At 47.6% G+C, this 17913-nt stretch overlaps 1 protein-coding gene across 1 annotated transcript in view; it reads left to right on the top strand.

Annotated features, from left to right (window-relative positions):
* The first annotated feature begins 1568 nt into the window (after positions 1-1568).
* Positions 1569-17913, top strand: part of TNFRSF8 (TNF receptor superfamily member 8) — a 32520-nt gene continuing 16175 nt past the window's right edge. The window contains exons 1-7 of the mRNA XM_027108307.1: positions 1569-1717; positions 4150-4243; positions 4596-4753; positions 7079-7195; positions 10178-10330; positions 17009-17102; positions 17394-17539. Coding sequence (XP_026964108.1) covers positions 1630-1717; positions 4150-4243; positions 4596-4753; positions 7079-7195; positions 10178-10330; positions 17009-17102; positions 17394-17539 — 850 coding nt within the window. The 5' untranslated portion in view covers positions 1569-1629. The remainder of the gene's footprint in view (positions 1718-4149; positions 4244-4595; positions 4754-7078; positions 7196-10177; positions 10331-17008; positions 17103-17393; positions 17540-17913) is intronic.

The following is a 17913-nucleotide window of genomic DNA, read 5'->3' as shown; positions in this document are numbered from 1 at the left end:
AAATAAATAAAGTGTACAGTGCTGTGGTTTTATTATATTCACAATGTGCAACCACCACCACTATCTAATAAAAAGAAACCCCCTTAGCTCCCAATTCTCCCCTCCTTCCAGCCCCTGGCAATCACTAATCTACTTCCTGTCTCTATGGATTTGCCTACACTGGACATTTCATATAAATGGACTCATGCAGTAAGTGGCTTTTAGTGTCTGGCTTCTTTCACTTTATATAGTGCTTTCAAGGTTCATTCATGTTGTAGTGTGTATAGCACTTCATTCCTTTTTATGGCTGAATAATATTGTGTTATATGGATATAACACATTTTGTTTATCCATTTATCAGTTGATGGACATTGGTGTCGTTTCTACTTTTTGGCTATTAGGAATCATGCTGGAATGAACATGCATGTACACGTTTTTGTGTGGACATAAGTTTTCAGTTGTCTTGGGTATGTACCTAAGAGTGGAATTGCTGGATCATATAGTAAATCTATGTTTAACTTTTTGAGGAACTGCCAGACTGCCTCCCACAGCTCTGTCCTACTTTATATTCCCGCTAGCATTCTATGAGGATTCCAATTTCTCCATATCCTCGCCAACACTTGTCATTGTCTATCTTTTTTATTCCATCCACCCTAGTGGATATGGCGTGGTCTGTCATAGTGGTTTTGGTTTGAGGACTCATAGATGGATCGGATGACTAATGACATTGAGCATCTTTTCATATGCTTACTGGCCGTTTGTATATCTTCTCTGGAGAAAAGTCTTCTTAAATCCTTTGCCCATTAAAAAAAAAACCCAAAATTTAATAGACTTTTTTTTTAGAGCAGTTTTCAGTTTATAGAAAAACCGAGCAGAAAGTACAGAGATTTCCCATATGCTGCTCTCCTCACACTTTTCCCCAGTATTAACATCTTGCATTAGTGTGGTACATTGTTACAGTTGATGAACCAATATTGGTGCATTATTAACTAAAGTTCGTAGTTTACATTAAGGGTCACTCTTTGTGTTGTATATGCTATGATTTTTGACAAATGTGTAATGTCATTTATCCACTATTGCACTATCATACAGAATAGTTTCACTGCTTTAAAAATCTTCTGTGCTCTGCCCATTCATCTTCCCCTCCCGCACCCCCTACCAAACCCTGGCAACCACTGATCTTTTTACCGTCTCTGTAGTTTTGTCTTTTCCCGAAGGTCATGTAGTTGGAATCACAGTATGTAGCCTTTCCAATTGGCTGCTTTCACTGAGAAGTTTACACTTAATGCTTCTCCATGTCTTTTTTGCCCATTTTAATATTGGGACATTCACTTCTTTTTAATACCATTTTAGTCATCTCCAGGGATGCAGGCTGGGAGGTGGAGGCTGCCTCATGGACCCCGCCTGCCCTCTAGTCCTCACATCAGGAACACTCTGGAAGGAAGGGCTGGGCATACCAGCTGCCGTGCCCAACAGAATGCCATAGCAGCATCCTCCCTCATGTGCTGGACTGTCCCTGGGACTTTTCTGAGTCCCTTCCCTTGCCCTCCCTCTGTCCCCGGTGACCCTTCTCTGTGTCCCTTAGACGACCTCGTGGAGAAGAAGCCATGCTCATGGAACTCTACCCGCGTCTGCGAGTGCCGGACTGGCATGTTCTGTGGCACATCAGTCGTCAACTCCTGTGCCCGCTGCCTCCCTCACTCCGTCTGCCCAACAGGGATGGTTGTCAAGTTCCAGGGTGAGTATCCCCACCCAGGACCACGATCTGTGCCAATGATTCCCCCCCGCAGACCTCCCAACGACTCTCCACCTCCCACCTCCTCCTTCCTGTTGGACAGATCACATCTCCTATCACGATGATGCCAGGGATGCAAACGGAGTTCCCTGCTGCCCCTTCCCTGCACCTCAGGTCCCAGGCTCAGAGAGTCCCAGGCACCGCCCTGGCTGGAAGAGGTCTTGGGTTGGTTTGAGGATCAGGGTAGAAATTCTTTGATGCCTGATAAACAAGAAAGAAACCTGAAGTTTCTGTCCTGGGAGTTTCCTGGAAGATGAGGGCTGGTTTCCCATTTTGGTCCAGGGATGCACCGTGCTTCTCACTCTACCACGCATTCGCACATGCTGTTCGCTCTTTCTGGGACACCCTTCCTTCCCCGTTCACTCAGTCAACTCTGCTTTCAGCTCTCTGTCCAAACATCTCCTCCCGACGTCTCCCAGGTCACTTCTCGACATGGAGGCGAACACTTGTGTCTGTCTCGGTGTGGTCGGTGCTTGTACCCCTCCCTAGGCCGTAGCTTCGTGAGGGCCACGGTCATCTCCCCGCTGCCTAATTAGACACCCGGCACAGAATCTGCTCTTCAGAGATATGTGTTGAATGATGTGACAGGGAGATCAGAGCTGGGGGTGATGGGGTTCAGATCTGACCGGATTCTCTCTGGTCACACAGAACCCTCAGCGGAGGGACACTCAGAAGCCCGCCACCCACAAGCAGGGGCAGGTGGTGGCGTGGAAAGGGCTCTGGATTGGACATCAGGTACCTGGGGTTTTGTACAGCTTTGCCTCGTGGGGCGTGTTCCCAGTCCTCTCTGGGCCTCAGTCTTCCCATCTGTAAAATGCAGAGGTGTGACTAGAAGGCCTTGCATGGGGGCTTTTCAGCTCAGAAACTCTTGTGTCTCTAAGAAAAGTAGCCTTGAGTTCTGTTGCTCCAGCCTGTGGACCAGCTCTGGCTGGCGAAGCTCTCTCGACGGTGTTCCTGCACCTGCCACACGGTGGCGCCAGAGGCCTCTCTTTGCTGCCCCCAGACCTGCTGCCCGAGGCGGTGCCACGGGTCACGCTTAAAATGTGGCCAGTTGCGCTGACGTGTGCTGTCAGTATAGAATATGCCCCCGATTTCAAATACTTAGTATAAGAAAAGAATGTAAAACATCTCATTAATTATTTTTTATGTTGATTACCTATTGGCATAATATTTTAGATATATTGGGTTAAATAAACGTATTGCTTAGTTTCACTTGTTTCTTTTTTACTTTTTAAAATGTGGCTACTAGAAAATTTAAAACGATGACATGTGATTGACATATTTTATTGGACAGCACTGCTTTTTTTTTTTTTTTTTTTTTTTTTTAGCCATTCTTTAGAAGTGCTCCAACCTTTGGCCGCGAAAGCCTGGCTAACTTCTAGATTCCTCTGTGGGACTTCCCACTGAGCACCTCGCAGGACCTCAGTCTCTTCCGCTGTAGAATGGAAAGTAGTTTCTGTCTCAGATCAAGCTTATGGCTAAGGCTTACACTAAGACCTTGCATAGGCTTTCTCCCCTGAAATTCTCCAGACGTCATAAGACTGTATTAGCCCCATTTTATGTGAGGAAATTGAGGTTCAGAGATGGCAGGTAATTAATTGCTCAAGATCACAGAGCAGGGAATATCTAATCCAGTGTTTGAACCTTATGCCCAGGTCTTATCACCCCACCACAGTGCAGATAGATAAGTCAGCATTGCTCACACCCTCCTCTACCAAAACTTCCAAACTCCAGTCCACCTGATTGAAAGCACTATGTGTTTTCTTCTCCACTTTTGCTTCCACCCAGTATTCTCCAGTACTCTTTGGCTTGCAAGTTACAATGTTTTTGGCTCATGTAACTGAAGTGTCTGAGGATAGCTTAGTGGAGCTTAAGGCATGGCTGGATCCAGGAGCTCTGTCTTTTCCCGTCTCTCATCTCTACTACCCTATGTGTTGGTTTGTCTGTAAAATACCTACCAGCAGCTCCTGGCTTGCTTCCTACCCAACCCTAGTGGAAAGACAGCTTCTCCTTCCCACATTCTCAACAACCAAAATAAAATCTTGAAATTGCCTTTCATAGGCGTGTCTTGGGTCATGTGCCCACCCCTGAACCAGTCCATCATGGCCAGAGGAATGGGATGGATTGATTGGTCCAGCCTGGTCCCATGGCTACTCCTGAAGTGGGGTCCCAGCCCCCTACCACAGACATTGAGACTGGGAGGTGTAATTCTCCAGGGAAAATTGGACGGCTTTACCCCAAAAGGGAACGGATGCTGGGCAGGCACAAACAGCAGATGGCCACTGTGTTTTCCTGGGTTGCGGTGGTAAAAGGCGTATTTCGGAGCCTCTGGCTCTGTAATACCAAGTCTGAAGGCATCACCATCCTCCCTGCAGGCACAGCGCAGAGGAACACTGTCTGTGAGCTGCCTTCCCCAGGGGCCAGCCCCAACTGCAGCGCCAGCCCGCAGGACTGCAAAGCCCCTGCCAGGTGACTCCCGGCCCCCTCCTATCCTGCTGACCTTAGCGTGGGGCTGTCCCACCCCACAGGAGGTCCAGGGCACTGCTGGCTGGGGGTGAGGATGGGGTTCAGCCCAGGGAGCCTCTCTGCCAACCCACAAGTCATTTGAGGCCTTACTGTGTGCCCAGCCTGCCCTGAGCACACAGGAGACCGAGAAGGCCTAGAAAACAGCCCTTACTCCCAGGAGCTGACAGCGGGCCCGCCAGAGGCTGTGGGCAGAGCGTCTGGGGACCTATTCTCTATGGAAACGGTTATCGCTGAGCACAGACTCCCCTTGTCCCATCAGGAAAATTGCCAGACCCATCCCCCGCTTCCTTCCCAGCAGCACCATCCCCCAGGCCAAGCCCACCCTGACCTCTCCAGCAAGCTCTGATGCCAGGACCACACTTCTCGGAGGGGGCGCCCCCCTCGCCCCAGAAGATGCTTCTAAAATCACTGCCCACTCTAGCTCCTCCATGGGGAGGCTCAGTCCAGATCCAGGTAAGTTCTCCAGAGAAGCTGTGCGCTGTCTCCAGGGAAACGGTGTCCGATGGCTGGGCGACTGTGTGTGGCAGTCAGGGCAGGCAGGCACCGAGCTGTGGTCTTTCCCAGCGTGGGGAGAAGAGGGTCTCCGGGTCTTCTGGGGCTGAGGGCTTCGAGGGCCAGAGTAGATAATGGAAGGACTCATTCGTGTCACCTTTCGGGTGCCAGACACTGAGGCAGGTGCTGGGGCATGTGCAGCAGAGCAGGCCAGCCTCTGCAGGTGTCGATGCCCCCCACCCCCGGTTCCCATGGTGACAGATTGGGGTCCTCAGCTCACTCCTGTTTATTACCTAATGGCCTTCCATTGTATAGATAGGGACACCACACTTTGTTCATCCAAACAGTTTTTGGATTTTTGAGTGGTTTCCATTTCGGGGCTATAATGAAAAACATTTGTGTGAATGTATGTTTTCATTTCTCTCTTTTTAAAAAATTGATTTGTTGGGGCTTCTTATAATTCTTTGTCCTATAATTGTGTCCAAAACATCTTCTCCCACCCCGTGGCTTGCCTTCTCCTCCTCTTTGTGGTGTCTTTTGAGGAAGCGACGCTCTTCATTTCAGCGTAGTCAGATTGATCCATCTTTTCCGTTATGACTCCAGCGCTTTCCACGTCCTGCTTTGTACGGCTTCCCCTCCGCTGAAGTCTCAACGACGCCCTACATTTATTTTCTAAGGTCATTGCTGTTTTGCCTTTGTTTAAAGAGCCCCCATGAATATTCACTTGAACCCACACCATTTATCAAATAAATTGTCTTTTCCCCGCCGTTTCACGTGCCATCTTCGTTGTAAATCAAGGGTCCATAGATGTGTGGGCAGGATTCTGGAGTCTCTATTCTATTCATTGGTCTCTGTGTATTCCGTGTGAATACCATTCTCTCTGATTACTACAGTTTTCCAGTAAGTCTGGATGCTTAAGCAACTACTCCAACTTTGGTCTTCAACAGTGTATTGGCTGTTCTTGGTAATTTGCATATCCACATAAATTTTAGAATCAGCTTTTCAAATCTCATAAGATATCCTATTGGGATTTTCATTGGGATTGCATTGAATCTACAGGTCAGTTTGAAGAGAATCCACCTCTGCTGTATTGAGTATATGGTATAACTCTGCATTTATTTAGGTCTTCTTTATTTTTTATTTTTATTTAAAAATTTTTTATTTTATATTGGAGTCTAGTTGATTTACAATGTTGTGTTAGTTTCAGGTGTGCAGCAAAGTGATTCGGTTCTACATATACGTATATCTATTCTTTTTCAGATTCTTTCCCCATATAGGTTATAACAGTGTATTGAGTAGAGTTCCCTGTGCTATAAGTAGGTCCTTGTTGATTATCTGTTTTATATATAGTAGTGTATATATATATAAACTATATGTTATATGTTAATCCCAAATGTATATGTTATATATGTTAATCCCAACATATATATATGTTAATCCCAAACTCCTAATTTATCCCTCCCACCCCTATTTAGGCCTTCTTTAAATTCTCCCAATAATGTTTTATTATTGTCTGTGTAGAAATATTTACATCTTTTGGTTAGATTTCTAAGTATTTGGTATTTCTGATGATGATGTAAATGGTATCTTTTTTAATATTTCATGTTCTAACTTTTTATTGTTGGTATTATTTTGAACTATGTGCAATGCCAGTATTTGACTGTTTCTGTACTATCAAAATGGTAATTTCATGTGGTTCCATGCAAATACATAGACGTTCAATTGATTTTGATATAATAACATTATATCCAACTACCTTGCGAAACTCACTGATTTCTTCTAATAATGTACCTTCAGACTCTTCGGATTATCTGTGCACTCAATGATATCATCTATCCATAACTGCCTGGTATCTTCCTTTCTAAACCTTACCACTTTTATTTCTTTTTCTTGCCTTATTGCATTGCCTATGATCCCCAGGACCAAACTAAATAGAAGTTGGGATAGTAGGCGTCCTTGCCTCATTGCCGAACTCAAAGGGAAAGTGGCTACCAAAGTTTTGAGCAGGGCAGTGACAGAGCAGTGAGACTGGGGAAAGGGCTCTGGCAGAGGGGAGGGACTGGAAGTGGGGGTGGGGGGCAGTTAGCACTCTTCTCCTGTGTGGCCTTAGACACATTCCTTCCATCTCTGAGCCTCAGGACTCCCTCTGAAGGGCTGATGGACATGTGCAGAGTTTGGGAGCTGGCCATGGAGCTGGGGGGCTTCAGTAATGGGGGTGGTGGTGGGATGTGGGCGAGGCCTCTGTCAAGGTGGCCTGGCCTGAAGCTTCTCTGCTTCTTTTCCCAGGGCTGACCCTGCAACAGCCGTGCCCTCAGGGGTCTGCCGACTGCAGGAAGCAGTGTGACCCTGACTACTACCTGGACAAGGACGGTCGCTGCACAGCCTGTGTGAGCTGTTCAGGAGGTAAGGGCCTTGTTTCTCCTCCAGAGGCTCCTTCCAGGGAGCAGGTGGGGTCTTAGGCAAGAGGCCAAGAATCTGGTCTCAAGGTGGGAGCCTTGAGCTTGGTCTCGGATGCTCAGCCCTTGGGAGCCTGGTTCACCTTTCTGGCGTTTTTTGAGCAGTTGGCTTCTAGTGACTCCTACTCAAGATTGTGGGTTTTGATGGCCATGACCCCTTTTCAGAGAGCTTCCATTCATTCAGTCTTTCCTGCAAGGAAATATTTGTCGATCACCTACCTGTTTCAAGCTTGTCTCATTATTTTTGTATGTATCCTATGATGTCTGGATTGCGATTGCCCCCATTTTACAGAAGAGGAAACTGAGGCTCAGGGAAGTCAGAGGGCTTCCAAGGGCCACAAGCCCTCGCAAATGGCAGGGCCAGGATTTGAACCTAGGGAGTCTGCCACTGGGTTCTGAGCTCATCACTCCACTGTGCTGCCTCTTAGAGCACCTCTGCACAAGCACTTAGAGACTGACTGCTATATGCATGGTGGGATGATGTCCTGCCAGAGTTTCCCCTGCGGCCAGCTCCCCGCAGCCTCACAACACCACCAGCCTCCCTGTGACGTCCAAGCAGCTGCCCAGGCCCCGGGCTGCCATGGATGTAGCCCTGGCCCACTCACAGTGGCCACCACCACCAGGGGGAGGCGTGATTCTGCCTCTGCAGCAACACGGACTGGAGTTCAGGGAGGCCAAGTGGGGGAAAGGACACTCGGTTCGTGGTTGCTGGGGTCACTGTTGCAATTACTAAGGGCACAGAGCAAATTTTCTTAAAACTGAGTGGTGAAAAGCAAACTATTCGCTGTACTCGTGGAGTCTGTGGGACAGAATTCAGACCCAGCACCGCGGGGACACCTGGTCTCTGCTCCACGATGTCTGGGATCTCAGCTGGAAAACTTGAAGCCTGGAGCTGGAATCATCTGAAAGCTTTTACATTCTCGGGTCTGGGGTCGATGCGGCTGCGGGCTGGGCCCTCAGATCCTCTCCATGTCGGCCTCTATATGGCCTGCTTCGGGCGTCCTCAAGTGCTGGGTGCTGGACTCAAAGATGAGTTGGGGTGGGGTGGGGTGTGGAAACCATACCCGTTTTTATGACCCAGCCTCGGAAGTCACACGGTATAACTTCCACTACATTCTGCCTGTGGAGGTGGTCACAGGGCCCCCTTGAGTCATGGAAGGAAAAAAAAAATCCTTCTTTTTTTTCTCTTCTTTTGGCCGTGCCGCGTGGCATGTGGGATCTTAGTTCCCCGACCAGGGACCATGCTTCTTGATGGGTAAGTGGCCGAGCTCTGGAAGAGCAGACAGACCCAGAGCTATTGCTGCGGCCATTCCTGGAAAAATATCATCTGTCACAGCTGCTGTGTCAGATGGGGAAACAAGAGATGGCTCTGGGCCCAAGAATTCCTTCAACTTGAATAACTGAAGCCCTGCAACCCTGTGGAGTGGAGCCCAAGGGGCTGGGGTCAAGTCTTGGCTCTACTGCTCGGGAGCTTATAAGCGCAAGCAAGTTTCTTAACCTCTCTGGGCCTCAGTTTCCTCATTCGTCAAATGCGCAGAATAATAGACCTCTCTCAGAGACCTGTTCTGGGAGTTACAAAGGTTAAGCCGGGTTGATCTGGATAGAGCGCTAAAATCACTGACTTGCGCACACTCGGTTATGTTAATACCATATTATAAGTAATAATGAGAGGTTTCAGGAAGACACTGTGCAGTCCCTTATCTTTATCATGCAAGGCTTCTAAGCCTGTAAGTATCCCGCTGATTGAGAAATGTCCTTATTGAGCGAATCACATTTGTCTAAACTACTGATGCAGTAATTCTATTTTCACCCGTAAACAGAGCACGTAGAATATCCCCAAACATGTATAAATGCATTATTATACTTCTTCTTTTACAAAACCACTAACAATTTTTTTTTTTTTTTGAAAAAACCCACTTTTCATCATGGAAAATTTCAAACATATTCAGAAGTAGAGAGAATCAGGAATGGTTACGGACTATCGCCCAGTTGTAAAGAATTATCAGTCAGGGCCAGTCTTGGTTCATCTCTACCCATGCCCACTCACGCCTGTTCTCTGAATTCTTTTCTTTATTTAAAAATTTATTTTGGGCTTCCCTGGTGGCGCAGTGGTTGAGAGTCCGCCTGCCGATGCAGGGGACACGGGTTCGTGCCCCGGTCCGGGAGGATCCCACATGCCGCGGAGTGGCTAGGCCCGTGAGCCCTGGCCGCTGAGCCTGCGCGTCCGGAGCCTGTGCTCCGTAATGGGAGAGGCCACAACAGTGAGAGGCCCGCGTACCGCAAAAAAAAAAAAAAAATTATTTTATTTTAGTTTTTTGGGATATTTTCTTTTAATAGCTTTATTGAGATATAGTTGACATACAATAAAATGCACACGTTTAAAGTGTGCAGTTTGATAGGTTTTGTCATATGTGTGTAGCTGTGAAACCACCACCACAGTCAAAACAATGAACTGTCCGTCACCCACCAAAACTTTCCTCACGTTCCTTACCATCCCTCCCGTCGCTCCCTGCCTCTGCTCCCATTCCTAGGAAACAGTTATGCTTTCTGTCACTATGGAATAATTTGCATTTTCTGGCTTTTCCTATAAACAGAATCATAGAGTATATACTCCTTTTTTTTTTTTTTTTTGGCCGTGCCACGTGGCAGGCAGGATCTTAGTTCCCCGACTAGGGATCGAACCTGTGTCCCTTGCAGTGGAAGCTCAGAGTCCTAACCACTGGACTGGCAGGGAAGTCCCTATATACACCTTTTCTTGTCCACCTTCTTTCGCTCAGCATAATTATTTTGTGCACCAAAAGATCTGCCCAACGGAATCATCAGATGAGCATGTGCTCCTGGGCAAATATGTCTCTGTCCTCCTGGGGCTTCTCTGGACCCCTGCCCTCTCCATCCCAGTCCTTCCTCAGGACCCTTCTCTGTCCCTCAGACCACCTCGTGGAGAAGACACCTTGCATGTGGAACTCCTCCCGCGTCTGCGAGTGTCGACCTGGCATGTTCTGTGCCACATCGGCCTCCAACTCCTGTGCCCGCTGCGTCATCCGCCCCATCTGCCCACCAGGGATGGTCACCAAGCTCCAGGGTAAGCAGTTCACACCCCCAACCAAGGGGCTGAGTTCTCTGTCCCTAGGGCTGCCCCTCTCCCCACCCCCAACTACAAATGACCTTCAATCCCAGCTGTTAACTAGGTCAGGTTTGGGCTATGTTTTCTCTTTGAGTAGTTAGATCCAGGGAGTGGGATAAAATCCAAACTTGCATTCTGGTAAGAGTTTCTGAGGATTATTTTAAAATTTTTAAATTATTAAAAAAAAATTTTATTCTTCTTCTTGAAATTGTTGGTCTGGTAAAATCTTGACTTGTTTGCAAGGCTGTTTTATTGACTCAAGATAGATCAATATAAAGTTTATGAAGAAGCTTCCAATTCAAATGATGGACATTCACCAGAGTGTAAAAAAGTATAAACCCTTGACAGTGGACAAAAAGACAAACAAAAAAGAGTTCATCAGCAGATGAGAGATTTCAACAAATTTTTAGAAGGTGGAAAACAGATGGAAGGGTGGTAACAAGTGAAACCAAGTGGAGGAAAGCTTACGTAACTAGAATTCACTCCACGAGGCCTGCAGAAAAGTGAGGGGTAAGTTGCTCCTAAGACCCACCAGAGAGGCTCTGGGCTTAGAGCAGGCGAGCAAAATGAAGGATGGGGGTGAAGTGGAGAATTAGAAAGTTCAGTGAGCTGCAACTTCATCTCGAAAATAAAAATTAAAAAATTTGTAACAATGCAAAGCCCACCAACCAAAGTACAATCTAAAAATAAAACAAACGAATGAATATAACAACAGCAAAAAAATGTGAACAATGGTATACCATGGGCATTGACCAGTCTGAGAGATGGTGCCTGATTTTTTATCCCCTGATGAAAATGATCAACTTTTTGGCTAATGACACTGAAGGACTATCTAGGGAAAGCTAGATGTTGGCCACTCTGGTGCAAAGCCCCCTTTGCTTGTGTCTTTGGGAGTACATCCTGTCAATGGGCTGTTCCTGCTAAGTCACGCTGAAGTGAAGCCTGCCAGCTCACACTCCCCACCCATGAGCCCAGAGTTCCCAAGCAGACCTCCTGCTGAGGGAAGAGACCCACTGTGAAAATGACATACTAACAACACAGTAGAAGAAACCCCACCTGCCGCTGGAATGGTCAACATCGTTCTTTTTAAATAAATATGAATGAGCAGTAAAGATTTTCAGACTTATAAGGAAAAACAGTAGTATGAAGGAGAATAACAAGATACACAAACAGAAAAACTTACTACAGATGAAGCAATGATGAACCCAGGAATGGAAGAGAAAAAAATTAGTGTCCACAGAAAAATTCCAGAAGTTGTTACAACCACAAAGTGAGAACAGAAGGCAAAGAAGAAGGAACAGCAAGAGAGTAAAGGGCAAGAAATGGCTTTTAGAAAGTGCCCTTGTTACCAATCTGTTGCCTCTCAGGTCCCAATTCACCCTTGAGTACCTGCTGTGCCCTAGAGGATTAGACTCTTGGAAGATTTCTCCTCCTTGAGTGTGATGCTATGCTTTGCCAGTAGGGGGAGCTAGAGGACCACTGCGGGAGAAAGGAGGCTTCTCTTGGCTATCTTTGTTTTTTCCTGCTCCTGCTGCAGAGTCTGCCTGCAGGGCCTGTGGGTGGGGACATCTGGTGGTGTCCTGCCCCAGTCATGCTTCCAGAGTAGACAGTCGCTCGGCAACCACAGACCCAAGCTAGGTCTGGCGACCACCTTCCATGCTTCAGGCCTCATGTCAGCAAAAATGCCATAATTTCCTCTGTGGTCCCACCCTCCCACCCCGCCCCGCTCCCAGCCTTGGGTCTTCTGAACACCATTTCTCGACACAGTTACTGTGTGCTCCCACGGTGGTGCCCCAGGTTTCCCTGTGTACCTGACCTGAAAAGTGAGACTTCAGATTGAAATGACCTACCGGGAGCAAAGCAGGATGAATGAAAATTACCCACGTGTAGACATAATAGATGCACCACCGTTTATTTATCCATTCACCAGTTGATGGACATCTGGCTTGTTTCCAGTTTAGGGCTATTATGAGTAATAGCAGCTACCACTGTTCTTGTACAGGTCTTTGTATGGACATATATTTTCATTTCATGGGTAAATACCTAGGAGACGGATGACTGGGTCACTGTGCTGGCCACACAGAATGTCTTTGAGGGCCAGATCAAAGCTGGCCACCTGTGATCTGATCCAACCACATCATTTCACACGTGGAGAGAACCATACGTAGTGCCAGAGCTAGAGCTGGAACACAGAGCTCCTGAGTCATAACCAAGTGCTCTCTACTGGACCACACCAGCTCCTTCTTAGCTGAACAGAGAATGTTTTACTTAGCTAAAATACAATTATGTTTGAAAGCAGAATAAAAACATTTTCAGACATAACAGGGGAGAAATTCTGCTTTCCCCCCATGTGTCCTTTCTTAGAAAGTTACTTGAAGATGTAATTCTGTTAACTGAGGGGCAAAAAAGAAAAAAGAAAAAGCCATGAACTCTAGAAAACAGTGGTTCTATCCCAGGAGAGCAAAGAAGGGGAGTCCCAGAATGACAGCTGTGCTAAAGACATTACAACATCTGGTTGAGCCCCATCAGAGCAAGAAAATGAAGGGCTCCAGGGAACTGTCTGTAGGAATAAAAGGTAGAATTACAATTTCATGAGTAGTAGAGTTGAAAAACTTGAGGATACGGTAAAGGCACATTATTCTTTTATCAACAAGGAAAAGAAAGGTGACTGAAAACTCTAGGGAAAATAAAAAGCTGACAAGAAATGTAGAGTTCAAATATGAAGATGAAAATTTCATCTGATTTTAAGCAATTTCTGGTTGTACCAAAAAAGGATTCCATTTGACCTTGATGTTAAGACCCTTCTCCTTCAAATGACCCAAGGATCAGGTGTTTCAATTTAAAGAGATATTTAAGTGTGGTGTATCTTTTTTAGTTTCTAAATTGAGACTAAAAGCAGTCAGCTTCTTCCCCCTCTTCCAACGGGCCCTCTCCAGAGAACACAGGCAGACTAAGTATGGGATAAACCATGCCTTCTTCTCACCTTCAGATCCAAAGGAGGAAGAAAAGGGAGGGTCAGTAACCCAGGGAGAAAAGAGGGTGAGGTATGGTACATACAGAGAAGGGATGAGAGGCACCCAGGAGCGCTGGGCCCATCTTTTCCGCTTAGAGTAAGGGCAGCAGTTCTGTGGCTGGTTCCTGTCGCAGGTGTTCCAGTGGCAGCTCAGATGGAGGCTGCCTTAGAGAGAGGCCAGAGGGTGCTAACTGGGTGTAGCCACAGTTGGTGTTCTTGAGCCCAAGAGCTCCCCCAATCCTCTGGAAGCCAACTCTCACTGAATCCCCACAACATCTCAAATACAAATAGAAACTAGCATAACAAACTGCATTATCTTCCTCATAGCCCAAGGCCTCCCGGGCTTCAACTAATTTAGGCAATTGTCTGGTGACCACGTGGAAAGACATAGCATGTATTTGGAGACACCCCAAAATCAGACGGTTCTTCAGGACCCTACCAATGCAAGAAGAAAATTAATCCTAGCCTCACTTTCTCTTCAGAGTGTTTCAGGAAAACTCTGAGAGGTATCATGAGAGCCTTTAGAAGGGAGGCGTGTGTGGGCGGGAGGTTTGTTTTGTAGGACATAAGGGAAGGTGTGCCGCCTCCAGGAACATGGGGGCAGAGAGGGTTAGTAGCTGGGCTGGATCTACTTCAAATGTGGGCCATTTTTTTTTCTGTCCTAGAAAAGCAGTTAATCATAAGGTTGTAAGAAAGTGCTCAGGCCCCAGGCAGGAGGCAGTGTGGTCCAATGGAAGGTGCTCTGGGCTGGGACTCAGGAGCCCTGATTTCTGACTCTAGCTCCAGCTCTGTGGTCCTCTCCATTTGTAAAAAGAGGTGGCTGGGTCAGATCAGAGATGACCATGCTTGAACTGGTCCTCAAAGACATCCTGTCTGGTCAGCACAGTGACACAGCTTTTCTGCTCCTATAGGTACTCAAGTGAAATGAAATTATATGTTTTCACAAAGACTTGTACAAGAATACTCACAGCTGCCTTGTTTATAATAGCTTCAAACTGGAGACAACCCAAATGTCCATCAACTGGTCACCGGCTAAATACATCTCTACAATGGAACAACTACTCAGCAATAAAAAGGAATGAATTACTGAGACAAGCAACGGGAATGAATCTCAGAAACATTATGCTGAGTGGAAGAAGTCAGACACCAAAGAGTACACACTGCACCATTCTGTCTAATGAAGTTCTGGAGGCAAACTCCTCTGTAGTGACATGAAGCAGATTCGTGGCTGCCCGGGTGTGGGGGAGGATTGATTGCAAAAGGACAAGGGAACTTAGTGGGGAGGCGGGGATGTTCTAGACCTTGAGTGGAGTTACAGTTACATGAAGGTACGGTCATCCCTCAGTGTCTGCCTGGGATACCAGAATCTGAGGATACTCAAATCCCTTAGGTAAAATGGCAAGGTACAGCGGGCCCTCCGTCTCTGCGTGTTCTGCATCCGTGCGGTCAATCAGTCTGCAGTTGGTTGAATCCTCGGGTGTGGAATCCTCGGATGTGACCCGCAGATATGGAGGGCTGACTGCTGAATGTATACATTCCTCAAAACTCATCAAACCGTGCGCTTAGGGGACATTTCCTTCTAGGTAAATCATGCCTCAATAAAACTGATTTCAGAAGAAAAGAACTTTAAGAATTGAGGCGACATTTACATACCAGAAGATGTTTAAATTTATTTATTTGTTTACATTTATTTAATGAGATTTCTCTTAAATGAAACCAGGAAGTCTGCAGTCACGAGGCCACCTTCCCGCATGGTCACAGCTGGCTGGAGAAGAGGAGTAGCTTTCTTTTTTTTTTTTTTTGAAATATTTATTTATTTAGGCTGCTCCAGATCTTGGCTGCAAAATGCGGTATCTTTAGTTGCGGCATGCGAACTCTTAGTTGCGGCATGCAGGATCTAGCTCCCTGACCAGGGATCAAACCTGGGCCCCGGCGCGGGGAGCACAGAGTCTTACCCACTGGACAACCAGGGAAGTCCCCCAAGGAACAGCTTTTGCACTTTGATCTTTTGAAACACAAATCTGATCGTCTCAGCCAATCAGAGCCACAGGAAGAGTGTGTTACAAAAACCTCGACGTTGCAGCATTCATCTCTCTCTCCTCTGTGAGGCAGCTGGGCCGCTCTGCGGTCTTGCCAGGGCTTGAAGGTTTGGTTTGGGTTTGCTCTGCATGTACTTCTGGGACCAGCGGGGGCTGGCTACCCGCCCCTGGCGTGGTCTACTTATGGCAACGGTGGGAGTGCAGAAAGGGGGCGGTGGAGGTCAGATGCCTCTTGAGGCCCAGCCATCGCTTCTCTCCCGTTCCACCGACCAGACAAGTCACACGGCCGAGTTCAGACACCAAAGGGGTGGGGGACGCACAGACACCTGCCCTGACCTGAAGGAGCTGCAGAGTCACCTGGCAAAGGGTGTGGATGTGGGGCAGGATGCAGATGTGGGACCACCATGCAATCTACCACACCTATCCCACCCTGTTGCTAAATAAAACCATCACTTTGGGGAGAAAGACCCAGCATTTAAAACAGCCTTATTGCAGTCTAATTTACATACCATAATATCTACTAGTTTTAAGTGTACAGTTCAGTAATTTTAAAGAAATTTACAAAGTTGTGAAACTATCACCACCTTCTAAGAAACCTTGCAGGTTAGTTAGTTGACTAACCCTAACCCTTGTAGGGCATGGGTCAGTCAATCCCATGCCCACCCCCAGCCTGGATAACCACTAATCTACTTTCTTGTTCCTCTAGATTAGGGTTTTGGGGACATTTCCATCATATGCATCCTCCTGTGTCTGGCTTCTTTCACTGAGCATAACACTTTCGAGGTTCGTCCATGCTGTAGCTGTATTAGTACTTCATTCCTTTTACTGCCAAACAATATTCTAGTGCACACGTCTACTGCATTTTGTTCATCTGTTTCCAGCGGATGGGCGTGTGGGTGGTTTCCACTTCTTTGACTTCTATGAAGAATGCTGCTATGAGCCATCTCCTCCCTCCCCCCACCTTCTATTTCCTCTGCTTAGAAATCTCCACCCCTACTCACATCCCAGCAATCCCTTCCTCAGGGAAGCCTCCCTGGTCAGATGAGGTCAAGTCTCCCATTACAGGGACCCCACCTGCCTTCGTGTGATGCCTGAGTCTGTGAGCCTCGCCAGCCGGTGGGCCCCCAGGGGTGGGGATCTTGTCCGTTTTGCTCACTGCTCTGTCCCAGCTCCCAGCACAGTCCCCAGGACACAGTAGGTGCTGAATAAAGGGCTGTTACAGTGGAGGGAAGCGAGGAGGGAGGGAGAGAGGAAGTGAGGAGACAGAGCCAGGACACAGACCTGGGTCTGCCTGGCTGCAGTGTCCTTCCCGCCCCATGTTGCTACCTCCTTGGACGTCACTAGTCCAGATGGGTAGGGATCCTTGGCACTGATTCCTTTTTTTTTTTCTAATTTAATTTTAAAAATGGAAGTCTAGTTCATTTACAAGATATTGAATATAGTTCCATGCTATACAGTAGGTCCTTGCTGTTTATCTATTTTAAATATAGTAGTGTGTATCTGTTAATCCCAAATTCCCAGTTTACCCCTCCCTCCCCCATTTCCCCTTTGGTAACCATCCTTGGTACCAATTCTAACCTGCAGGTACGGCTGAGAGGGACACCACCTATGAGCCACCTCCCCCGGGGACCCACTCTAACTGCAGCACCAACGCAGAGGACAGCGGGGTGCCCGCCAGGTGACTCCTTGGCCGCCTCTCTTCATTTGCCCTTCATACCCAGGGGATGCCCAGGGGGCAGCCGGCTGGGAGTGGAAGTGGGGCTTGGGATAGATCTCTGGGCCAAGCCCACAAGTCATTTTGGAGAATGTGGGCCTAGGTCTGTGTTGCCACCATGGAAGCCCTGAAAGCCTAGAAACCCAGGCCCTGCCCTCAAAGTGCCTGTCAGAGGCTGTAGGCAGGGGACCTGGGGTCTCAGGCCTCCTTTTCCATCTTGACTGTCCTTCTTACTTCTGGCCTCTCTCCCCGCAGCCCCACCCCCTCCCTGATCTCCCTGGCCGACTCCCTGACTGGTAAGGAGCGTGGAGGGGACGTCACCCACGTGCGGGGACGCGCCTCTCTCTCAACCAGCACTCCTATATCCTTCTCCTCCACAGGGAAGCCCACTCTGGTTTCAGGTAATGACCACCCCCATGAAGCAGGGCCTTCCTCCCTGGGGACCACAGGAGGGAGGGTTCTTACTAGGCGACAGCATCCATTTGGTTGGAGGCGGGAGGGACCAAGCCTGACCCCAGGTCTCCGGTTTCCTGATCTGGGGCTGTGACTCTGTCACTCGCTAGAGAGGATTCCTTAATTCTTCTGAGCAGGGATTTTATTCACAGCTTCACCCGCATGGCCCATAATTGCTGCTCAGAAAATATTTGGTGACTGATTCATGACCTTGACTAGTTTCTTACTTCTTCTGAGCTTCATCACCTGTAACGTTGTAACAGCATATACCATGCAGGGTAGTAAGCAGTGTCCAGTACACATGAGCCTTACCCGCTCCCCT

Source organism: Aethalodelphis obliquidens, unplaced genomic scaffold, assembly GCF_003676395.1.
Source record: "Aethalodelphis obliquidens isolate GAN/ISIS:26980383/991018 unplaced genomic scaffold, ASM367639v1 scaffold9, whole genome shotgun sequence".
In the NCBI taxonomy this organism is placed as follows: Eukaryota; Metazoa; Chordata; class Mammalia; order Artiodactyla; family Delphinidae; genus Aethalodelphis; species Aethalodelphis obliquidens.
This window is presented reverse-complemented; position numbering and strand designations above follow the sequence as displayed.